Here is a 12575-nt window from a genome sequence, read left to right on the forward strand (position 1 = left end):
GATAATTGGTGAGAGCAGTAAAAGTTCTAGATAAGGCTTGCTATAAATGTGTGCGCTTGGGATGTGTCCCATCAGATTCTCCCACACTAACAACAACTTTCTTCATGACAACATACATTATGCCTTGAGCTGACAATTTTCTCTTGGATGCGGCATAGGATAAGCACTGTGGCTACTATCTAGGAACACCTACCCCAACTAAAGAGCAAACTCAGCTACACATTTCCATTTGCAAATCTTGTTCTTTCGACTTTTTTCCCCAATAAATCTGCCCCCCTGGTAGGATCATTTACACCTGAAACACAATCTTGATAAATTATACTTGTGCAAATGATTCTCCGTCACAAAATGGTGAGTTTTCACTAAATTCCAAGGGAAATGTAAAATACCACCCTACGGAGAAAAGCCTTAGGGGCTTATTGAGGGCTTTGGCTCCTTTAAACATGTATTAAACTGTAGATATGGATTCGGATCCCGATGCCTCTGCTGGCCCTCGCAGTGCGCAGGTCGCGGTGTCACGGATGAAACTCGGCTGTGTAAACTTTCGCAGCTTCTATTGGCGTCGAAAGTGTCTATAGTAGGTATTGCGGGACAGCTGCTTTCCGGATCTGCTGCTGTAATTCACGGCGGGTCTGGTCCTTAATTTGCGCAACGCCTTCAGGATTATTAATGAACAGGCCCCTCGGAGTCTTAGGGGGAGATGTACTAAGCCTTGAAAAGGGATAAAGTGGACAGTGATAAAGTACCATCCAATCAGCCCCTAACTGCCATGTTACAGGTTGTGTTTGAAAAAAAACAGGAGCTGATTGGCTGGCTATCACTCTCCACTATCACTTTCTAAGGCTTAGTACATCTGGCCCTCAGGCTGGGCATACCTACTAATAGTACCCAAACATATACAATCTAATGTGAGGAGGGCACCTCTGCCCACACTCGGTGGACATGTTTTCATACACAATGCATTACTTTAGGATATATTCCATCTGGTCATTCACTGAACTATAGAGATACATAAACTCCTTAATGACAAAGTCAACCAGGCCATGGGGCCACGAAACCAAGAACCTGGAACTTCTCTCTCCATTAATTACATAAGTGCTACCTATGTTTAAAGGTTACATTACGGACCGCCCCACTTATATAAAGACAACAGGATTCCCCTAGTCACACGTCGCCAGTAACGTACCATGGTAGCTGAGAAGTCCACGCTATGTAGAAAAGGGCAGTTCTGCCCCAGGGCCTGCAGGGAGTCATCAGTGATCCGGGAGCAGCCGCTCAAGTTGACGATCTGTAAAAGCGGGCAGTTCAGGGATAGAGCCATGATGCCACCGTCCGTAAGGTTGCAGCATTTCTTCAGTGTGACTTCAAGGAGGTATGGGCACGACTGGGCGACCGCCGTGATGCCTGGCGTGATAGAAGAGAAATGACGCTCATGAGGTCACACCACCCATACAAATTCTTAGGTTATTACTAGTTTACAATTCTAAGGCTACAGATAAGAAAAGAACATTATTTTTTATTTAACACTTAATTATACAGTAGACACTTAGGGGTAACCTTACTAAGGTGGGTTTTTTTTTTTTTTTTAGAACTGGTGATGTTGCTCATAGCAACCAATAATCAGATTCTACTTAACATTTATCTAACTGTTTCTAGAAGATAAGAACTAGATTCTGATTGGTTGCTATGGGCAACGTCACCAGTTCTTAAAAAAACTCCAAACTTAGTAAATTGACCTCTTATTGCGCAGCGCTTTTGCAGAGAATATTCAGTCAGTCACATCAGTCCCTGCCCCAGTGGAGCTTACACGCTACAGAGAAGATTTATCAAAGTTAGGAGGAAGATAAATTCCTAATCATTCAACTTCTATAATCTTACAGTCTTTGGGGCAGATGTATTAAGCCTGGAGAAGTGATAAAGCAGTAATAAGTGAAAGGTGATAACGCACCAGCCAATCAGCTCCTAACTGTCATTTTTCAAACCATAATGATTGGCTGGTGCGTTATCACCTTCCACTTATCACTGCTTTATCTCTTCTCCAGGCTTAATACATCTGCCCCTTTGTTTGAAAAATGACAGGTAGGAGCTGATTGGTTGATATTTTATCTCTCTCCACTTTATCACTCTTCGAGCTTTGATAAATCTCCCTCTGTATTCCTTATCACACGGACACATACATACTAGGGTTAATTTGTTTTCCATTTTTGATGTACTCATAAGTCAATTACCCTTCTACTATGCTTTTTTGTGGGTTTGTTTGGAGCATGGAAGGAAAACTGGAGCACTTGGAAGAAATCCGAGCAAACACAGGGAGAACATACAAACTCAAATTATAGTTTGTAAATCATGTCTTCTATGCTGGATGTCAGTAATACTAACCACTAAGCCACAATCCAGCACACACACTCCTACTGATCAGTAAAATAGTCCAGTTACTATAGTTGCTATACAGTATATTGGCCAAATATCATCAAGGAAGTACGTCACTATATATATGCTATTAGAGATGAGCGCCTGAAATTTTTCGGGTTTTGTGTTTTGGTTTTGGGTTCGGTTCCGCGGCCATGTTTTGGGTTCGACCGCGTTTTGGCAAAACCTCACCGAATTTTTTTTGTCGGATTCGGGTGTGTTTTGGATTCGGGTGTTTTTTTCAAAAAACCCTAAAAAACAGCTTAAATCATAGAATTTGGGGGTCATTTTGATCCCATATTATTATTAACCTCAAAAACCATAATTTCCACTCATTTTCAGTCTATTCTGAATACCTCACACCTCACAATATTATTTTTAGTCCTAAAATTTGCACCGAGGTCGCTGGATGACTAAGCTAAGCGACCCTAGTGGCCGACACAAACACCTGGCCCATCTAGGAGTGGCACTGCAGTGTCACGCAGGATGTCCCTTCCAAAAAACCCTCCCCAAACAGCACATGACGCAAAGAAAAAAAGAGGCGCAATGAGGTAGCTGACTGTGTGAGTAAGATAAGCGACCCTAGTGGCCGACACAAACACCGGGCCCATTTAGGAGTGGCACTGCAGTGTCACGCAGGATGTCCCTTCCAAAAAACCCTCCCCAAACAGCACATGACGCAAAGAAAAAAAGAGGCGCAATGAGGTAGCTGACTGTGTGAGTAAGATAAGCGACCCTAGTGGCCGACACAAACACCGGGCCCATTTAGGAGTGGCACTGCAGTGTCACGCAGGATGTCCCTTCCAAAAAACCCTCCCCAAACAGCACATGACGCAAAGAAAAAAAGAGGCGCAATGAGGTAGCTGACTGTGTGAGTAAGATAAGCGACCCTAGTGGCCGACACAAACACCGGGCCCATTTAGGAGTGGCACTGCAGTGTCACGCAGGATGTCCCTTCCAAAAAACCCTCCCCAATCAGCACATGACGCAAAGAAAAAAAGAGGCGCAATGAAGTAGCTGATTGTGTGAGTAAGATAAGCGACCCTAGTGGCCGACACAAACACCGGGCCCATTTAGGAGTGGCACTGCAGTGTCACGCAGGATGTCCCTTCCAAAAAACCCTCCGCAATCAGCACATGACGCAAAGAAAAAAAGAGGCGCAATGAGGTAGCTGTGTGAGTAAGATTAGCGACCCTAGTGGCCGACACAAACACCGGGCCCATTTAGGAGTGGCACTGCAGTGTCACGCAGGATGTCCCTTCCAAAAAACCCTCCCCAATCAGCACATGACGCAAAGAAAAAAAGAGGCGCAATGAGGTAGCTGTGTGAGTAAGATTAGCGACCCTAGTGGCCGACACAAACACCGGGCCCATTTAGGAGTGGCACTGCAGTGTCACGCAGGATGTCCCTTCCAAAAAACCCTCCCCAAACAGCACATGACGCAAAGAAAAATAAAAGAAAAAAGAGGTGCAAGATGGAATTGTCCTTGGGCCCTCCCACCCACCCTTATGTTGTATAAACAGGACATGCACACTTTAACCAACCCATCATTTCAGTGACAGGGTCTGCCACACGACTGTGACTGAAATGACGGGATGGTTTGGACCCCCACCAAAAAAGAAGCAATTAATCTCTCCTTGCACAAACTGGCTCTACAGAGGCAAGATGTCCACCTCATCATCATCCTCCGATATATCACCGTGTACATCCCCCTCCTCACAGATTATCAATTCGTCCCCACTGGAATCCACCATCTCAGCTCCCTGTGTACTTTGTGGAGGCAATTGCTGCTGGTCAATGTCTCCGCGGAGGAATTGATTATAATTCATTTTAATGAACATCATCTTCTCCACATTTTCTGGATGTAACCTCGTACGCCGATTGCTGACAAGGTGAGCGGCGGCACTAAACACTCTTTCGGAGTACACACTTGTGGGAGGGCAACTTAGGTAGAATAAAGCCAGTTTGTGCAAGGGCCTCCAAATTGCCTCTTTTTCCTGCCAGTATAAGTACGGACTGTGTGACGTGCCTACTTGGATGCGGTCACTCATATAATCCTCCACCATTCTTTCAATGGGGAGAGAATCATATGCAGTGCCAGTAGACGACATGTCCGTATCCGTAATCGTTGTCAGGTCCTTCAGTCCGGACCAGATGTCAGCATCAGCAGTCGCTCCAGACTGCCCTGCATCACCGCCAGCGGGTGGGCTCGGAATTCTGAGCCTTTTCCTCGCACCCCCAGTTGCGGGAGAATGTGAAGGAGGAGATGTTGACAGGTCGCGTTCCGCTTGACTTGACAATTTTCTCACCAGCAGGTCTTTCAACCCCAGCAGACTTGTGACAGCCGGAAAGAGAGAACCAAGGTAGGCTTTAAATCTAGGATCGAGCACGGTGGCCAAAATGTAGTGCTCTGATTTCAACAGATTGACCACCCGTGAATCCTTGTTAAGCGAATTAAGGGCTCCATCCACAAGTCCCACATGCCTAGCGGAATCGCTCCGTGTTAGCTCCTCCTTCAATGTCTCCAGCTTCTTCTGCAAAAGCCTGATGAGGGGAATGACCTGACTCAGGCTGGCAGTGTCTGAACTGACTTCACGTGTGGCAAGTTCAAAGGGCATCAGAACCTTGCACAACGTTGAAATCATTCTCCACTGCGCTTGAGACAGGTGCATTCCACCTCCTATATCGTGCTCAATTGTATAGGCTTGAATGGCCTTTTGCTGCTCCTCCAACCTCTGAAGCATATAGAGGGTTGAATTCCACCTCGTTACCACTTCTTGCTTCAGATGATGGCAGGGCAGGTTCAGTAGTTTTTGGTGGTGCTCCAGTCTTCTGTACGTGGTGCCTGTACGCCGAAAGTGTCCCGCAATTCTTCTGGCCACCGACAGCATCTCTTGCACGCCCCTGTCGTTTTTTAAATAATTCTGCACCACCAAATTCAAGGTATGTGCAAAACATGGGACGTGCTGGAATTTGCCCATATTTAATGCACACACAATATTGCTGGCGTTGTCCGATGCCACAAATCCACAGGAGAGTCCAATTGGGGTAAGCCATTCCGCGATGATCTTCCTCAGTTGCCGTAAGAGGTTTTCAGCTGTGTGCGTATTCTGGAAAGCGGTGATACAAAGCGTAGCCTGCCTAGGAAAGAGTTGGCGTTTGCGAGATGCTGCTACTGGTGCCGCCGCTGCTGTTCTTGCGGCGGGAGTCCATACATCTACCCAGTGGGCTGTCACAGTCATATAGTCCTGACCCTGCCCTGCTCCACTTGTCCACATGTCCGTGGTTAAGTGGACATTGGGTCCAGCTGCATTTTTTAGGACACTGGTGAGTCTTTTTCTGAGGTCCGTGTACATTTTCGGTATCGCCTGCCTAGAGAAGTGGAACCTAGATGGTATTTGGTAACGGGGGCACACTGCCTCAATAAATTGTCTAGTTCCCTGTGAACTAACGGCGGATACCGGACGCACGTCTAACACCAACATAGTTGTCAAGGCCTCAGTTATCCGCTTTGCAGCAGGATGACTGCTGTGATATTTCATCTTCCTCGCAAAGGACTGTTGAACAGTCAATTGCTTGGTGGAAGTAGTAAAAGTGGTCTTACGACTTCCCCTCTGGGATGACCATCGACTCCCAGCAGCAACAACAGCAGCGCCAGCAGCAGTAGGCGTTACACGCAAGGATGCATCGGAGGAATCCCAGGCAGGAGAGGAATCATCAGAATTGCCAGTGACATGGCCTGCAGGACTATTGGCATTCCTGGGGAAGGAGGAAATTGACACTGAGGGAGTTGGTGGGGTGGTTTGCGTGAGCTTGGTTACAAGAGGAAGGGATTTACTGGTCAGTGGACTGCTTCCGCTGTCACCCAAAGTTTTTGAACTTGTCACTGACTTATTATGAATGCGCTGCAGGTGACGTATAAGGGAGGATGTTCCGAGGTGGTTAACGTCCTTACCCCTACTTATTACAGCTTGACAAAGGGAACACACGGCTTGACACCTGTTGTCCGCATTTCTGTTGAAATAGTTCCACACCGAAGAGCTGATTTTTTTGGTATTTTCACCAGGCATGTCAACGGCCATATTCCTCCCACGGACAACAGGTGTCTCCCCGGGTGCCTGACTTAAACAAACCACCTCACCATCAGAATCCTCCTGGTCAATTTCCTCCCCAGCGCCAGCAACACCCATATCCTCCTCATCCTGGTGTACTTCAACACTGACATCTTCAATCTGACTATCAGGAACTGGACTGCGGGTGCTCCTTCCAGCACTTGCAGGGGGCGTGCAAATGGTGGAAGGCGCATGCTCTTCACGTCCAGTGTTGGGAAGGTCAGGCATCGCAACCGACACAATTGGACTCTCCTTGTGGATTTGGGATTTCGAAGAACGCACAGTTCTTTGCGGTGCTTTTGCCAGCTTGAGTCTTTTCAGTTTTCTAGCGAGAGGCTGAGTGCTTCCATCCTCATGTGAAGCTGAACCACTAGCCATGAACATAGGCCAGGGCCTCAGCCGATCCTTGCCACTCCGTGTGGTAAATGGCATATTGGCAAGTTTACGCTTCTCCTCCGACAATTTTAGTTTAGGTTTTGGAGTCCTTTTTTTACTGATATTTGGTGTTTTGGATTTGACATGCTCTGTACTATGACATTGGGCATCGGCCTTGGCAGACGACGTTGCTGGCATTTCATCGTCTCGGCCATGACTAGTGGCAGCAGCTTCAGCACGAGGTGGAAGTGGATCTTGATCTTTCCCTAATTTTGGAACCACAACATTTTTGTTCTCCATATTTTAATAGGCACAACTAAAAGGCACCTCAGGTAAACAATGGAGATGGATGGATACTAGTATACAATTATGGACGGACTGCCGAGTGCCGACACAGAGGTAGCCACAGCCGTGAACTACCGTACTGTACTGTGTCTGCTGCTAATATAGACTGGTTGATAAAGAGATGTCGTAGTATGTATGTATAAAGAAGAAAGAAAAAAAAAACCACGGTTAGGTGGTATACAATTATGGACGGACTGCCGAGTGCCGACACAGAGGTAGCCACAGCCGTGAACTACCGTACTGTACTGTGTCTGCTGCTAATATAGACTGGTTGATAAAGAGATGTCGTAGTATGTACGTATAAAGAAGAAAGAAAAAAAAACCACGGTTAGGTGGTATACAATTATGGACGGACTGCCGAGTGCCGACACAGAGGTAGCCACAGCCGTGAACTACCGTACTGTACTGTGTCTGCTGCTAATATAGACTGGTTGATAAAGAGATGTCGTAGTATGTATGTATGTATAAAGAAGAAAGAAAAAAAAACCACGGTTAGGTGGTATACAATTATGGACGGACTGCCGAGTGCCGACACAGAGGTAGCCACAGCCGTGAACTACCGTACTGTACTGTGTCTGCTGCTAATATAGACTGGTTGATAAAGAGATGTCGTAGTATGTACGTATAAATAAGAAAGAAAAAAAAACCACGGTTAGGTGGTATACAATTATGGACGGACTGCCGAGTGCCGACACAGAGGTAGCCACAGCCGTGAACTACCGTACTGTACTGTGTCTGCTGCTAATATAGACTGGTTGATAAAGAGATGTCGTAGTATGTATGTATAAAGAAGAAAGAAAAAAAAACCACGGTTAGGTGGTATACAATTATGGACGGACTGCCGAGTGCCGACACAGAGGTAGCCACAGCCGTGAACTACCGTACTGTACTGTGTCTGCTGCTAATATAGACTGGTTGATAAAGAGATGTCGTAGTATGTACGTATAAAGAAGAAAGAAAAAAAAACCACGGTTAGGTGGTATACAATTATGGACGGACTGCCGAGTGCCGACACAGAGGTAGCCACAGCCGTGAACTACCGTACTGTACTGTGTCTGCTGCTAATATAGACTGGTTGATAAAGAGATGTCGTAGTATGTATGTATAAAGAAGAAAGAAAAAAAAACCACGGTTAGGTGGTATACAATTATGGACGGACTGCCGAGTGCCGACACAGAGGTAGCCACAGCCGTGAACTACCGTACTGTACTGTGTCTGCTGCTAATATAGACTGGTTGATAAAGAGATGTCGTAGTATGTATGTATAAAGAAGAAAGGAAAAAAAACCACGGTTAGGTGGTATACAATTATGGACGGACTGCCGAGTGCCGACACAGAGGTAGCTACAGCCGTGAACTACCGTACTGTGTCTGCTGCGACTGGATGATAAATAATGATATAAAAAATATATATATATCACTACTGCAGCCGGACAGGTATATATATTATATAATGACGGACCTGCTGGACACTGTCTGTCAGCAGAATGAGTTTTTTATAGAATAAAAAAAAAAACACCACACAAGTGAAGTCACACGACGAGTGTTTAACTTTTTCAGGCAATCACAATATAGTATACTACTAACTATACTGGTGGTCAGTGTGGTCAGGTCACTGGTCAGTCACACTGGCAGTGGCACTCCTGCAGCAAAAGTGTGCACTGTTTAATTTTAATATAATATGTACTCCTGGCTCCTGCTATAACCTATAACTGGCACTGCAGTGCTCCCCAGTCTCCCCCACAATTATAAGCTGTGTGAGCTGAGCACAGTCAGATATATAATATATACATAGATGATGCAGCACACTGGGCTGAGCAGTGCACACAGATATGGTATGTGACTGTCTTGTACTCCTGGCTCCTGCTATAACCTATAACTGGCACTGCAGTGCTCCCCAGTCTCCCCCACAATTATAAGCTGTGTGAGCTGAGCACAGTCAGATATAGAATATATACATAGATGATGCAGCACACTGGGCTGAGCAGTGCACACAGATATGGTATGTGACTGAGTCACTGTGTGTATCGTTTTTTTCAGGCAGAGAACGGATATATTAAATAAAACTGCACTGTCTGGTGGTCACTGTGGTCAGTCACTAGTAAACTCTGCACTCTCTTCTACAGTACTCCTAAGCTCCAGTAAATCAGGTCAATCTCTCTCTCTCTCTCCTAATCTAAATCACTGTACTCCCTAACAGCTGCTCCCCGTCCCCAATCCTCCCCACAATTATAACTAAGTCACTCAGTCTTTACTCTTTTCTACTATAACGGAGAGGACGCCAGCCACGTCCTCTCCCTATCAATCTCAATGCACGTGTGAAAATGGCGGCGACGCGCGGCTCCTTATATAGAATCCGAGTCTCGCGAGAATCCGACAGCGTCATGATGACGTTCGGGCGCGCTCGGGTTAACCGAGCAAGGCGGGAAGATCCGAGTCGCTCGGACCCGTGAAAAAAAACATGAAGTTCGTGCGAGTTCGGATTCAGAGAAACCGAACCCGCTCATCTCTATATGCTATATCCCTTTAATACGTGACATCTATTATTTAAACAGGTTCTGCGGCTGCTTAAAACCAGGTGAAATGCATGCTTGAGTTTATGCAACCACAGAATCTGTGTATATCATAGGTGTCCCAGATTAAAGGGATGTTATGGCAAGTCTACCTGCAGTATATAGTGTATTTAGAGGAGGCATATACTGATGCTATTAGGTCTAATGGAAAGTTTGTGTTTTAATTATTGTTTGCTTACATATAGATGTGACTAGCGGCCTACACTAAACATTACCTTTAATCAAGCTTTTGTAGATGTGGAGATAAAGAACACACACTAATAATTACACACCCGCGGGTCACTGCCGAGATGGATGCAAGTTGCCTCTTATCGTAAATGTGAAATGAGTCCAAAACATAAAAAGCTTTTTGCTATCTATGCAGATCAGCTGACCCGCGCACAGGTTCTAACCAATCAGAGTGGCCGTTTCAGCACAATAGGATTGATGTATCAAGCAGTGGAACGAGTGTCATTTACAAGGCAAAACCGCACCTCTGGAACTCGGAGGCTATTCCATTTAGCCGTATGTCTTGGTATACATACCTTATTGCTTACACGGATATTCTCCCTCCTTAGGAGAATTGTCTTAGAGATGGCGTGTTGAGTCATATTGTGGAACTGGGTGCAAATAATTATTCAGCCACCACCGTCTATACCCCATTGTCTATAATATGCTCCAGTGCCCCCTAGTGCATGAAGGCGAAATACCTGGCAAGAAATTATCTGGAAGCTGCAAACGTAACGGTACAAGCACCAAGCACTGGCATGAAGCGGTCTAATCACTCGCATTCAATACAAATGACAATAAAGGGTGCTGAATAAGAATGTCACAGTCGTGAGCACGAAATAAATAATGAGCAGTAAAAACGTTCACTCGAGTAGCTGACATATATATTGAAGGGAGATTACGTACTGATCCCATATTGAATACATACATATGTCAGGCATGTCCTCCCTGTTGACCACATCCTCAAAAATCCCTTTAAGGCAATCAGTGATTATAGTGCCGGAAATAGACCTTTTGGTGCCCTGTGCTAGAAAGAGAATTGGTGCCCACTCTCCCCTGTATGTAAAATAGGGACATTATGCACCCAAGGCATGCCGCAAAAATCTAGGGGCGTGGCTTTATGAGGAGGGGGCGTGTCCTCAGAACAGTACCAATTCACATTACACAGCACAGTAGTGTCCATTAGTCACATTCCACCACACAGTATAGATCTTACGCCACAGTAGTACCACTTATATACGTTACACCACAATAGTGCGCCTTATACATGTTACGCCATGGAAGAGCCCCTTTCATTTAGTTTTGTTATGCTGACAGGGTAGTTAAAAGATGCACAGCATGAGGGAGGGCCAAACACATACACTCTGCCTCCTCATCGTTGCCTGCTGTCATACCTACAGTGGACAGCGCTGCAGCTCTCATCACACAGAAAGCCGGCCAATAGGGGTGGATGTAGATGGTGCGCCCACAGGACAAATGTGCTAGTTATGGCCCTTGAGATTACAATGTCCAATGGGGCAGATCGACAAAATCTGCACTGGCTCCCATTCCCCTACAGAATCCTCTTCACACTCCTCACCCTCACATACAAGGCCATCTCTAATTCCACTGCTCCCTACATCTTCAACCCCCTATCCCTTCATACTCCCTCCCGCCCCCTACGGTCGGCCAATGACCGTCGCCTCTCCTCTACCCTGGTCACTGCTTCCCATGCTCGAGTTCAAGATTTTGCCCGTGCAGTGGAACACGCTCCCCCGCTCCATTAGACTCTCCCCGACCTTGCAAAGCTTCGAACAGGAACTGAAAACCCACCTACAGTATTCATCAAAGCGTACCCTTCCGATGCATAACCTAGTCCTGGGGCAGCTCCTCCATCCCCCTGCCTCATACCTTGACCATCTCTGCTTTGCTTACATACTGCCATCAGACTACCTCCCGCTTGCTTGTACCTTATGTCATCTGTCTGTTGACCCTTCTGTCGTCGCATTCAAATATGAGATATGCCAGGATCAGATGAAAAAGCATATATGGTTTATTCGCATCTAGGCCCAGATGGGTGTCTCAGAACCCGCAGGCTCAGAGAGACAATTTGGTTTACAGGGCTCACAGTTTATATAGTATACAATACACATTACATCAGAAATGGTTACATGACAGAGAACACAATCCATCTTTATTACTGTCATCCAAATACGATACTTACAGTCACTTAGGGGACACGAGTTAGTAATAGAGCACTATCCACCACTCTCAGCCCCCTAATTACGGAAAGAGGCCCTTTTAAGCAGGTCATGCACAGAAAGCACACTTAGCAGAAAACAGGTGCAGGGAGAAATGAACACTTATATACCGTTCAAAATATATGATTCCTGCACCCAAAATTACATTGATACACAAAGTTTAACCCTATAAGCATTCAGTCCCATCATAAGGGGTCCAGATTTCTCTTGACACTTCCCACTAGATTGTTAGCTCCTCAGAGCAGGGCCCTCTTTCCTCTTGTTGTCAAAGCCCTCTTCTCGACACATTTCGCTCACAGCCCTCTCCTACTCAGCGACCATCTTTACCCGCTTTCTCTTCTGCTGGTAAAGGCTCATCTCTATCTATGGCCACCAGCCCCTAGTAGTACGCTGATCACTACCTCACTACTTACATCTAAGCTGTATTATGTATGAGAATTGTGGTGCTCCTTGTTACCTGTACTCTATTTCTGTTATTTATTTACTGTAATGCAAAGTTTTGTCTCCCTGCACTGTCCTTTTTTACGGCGCTGC

General features: G+C 45.9%; 1 protein-coding gene across 1 annotated transcript in view; it reads right to left on the reverse strand.

Moving 5' to 3' along the window:
• AMN1 (antagonist of mitotic exit network 1 homolog) overlaps positions 1-12575 on the reverse strand; it is a 241834-nt gene that overhangs the window by 141369 nt on the left and 87890 nt on the right. The window contains exon 4 of the mRNA XM_063928860.1: positions 1187-1404. Coding sequence (XP_063784930.1) covers positions 1187-1404 — 218 coding nt within the window. The remainder of the gene's footprint in view (positions 1-1186; positions 1405-12575) is intronic.

Source organism: Pseudophryne corroboree, chromosome 6 (assembly GCF_028390025.1).
Source record: "Pseudophryne corroboree isolate aPseCor3 chromosome 6, aPseCor3.hap2, whole genome shotgun sequence".
Taxonomy (NCBI): Eukaryota; Metazoa; Chordata; class Amphibia; order Anura; family Myobatrachidae; genus Pseudophryne; species Pseudophryne corroboree.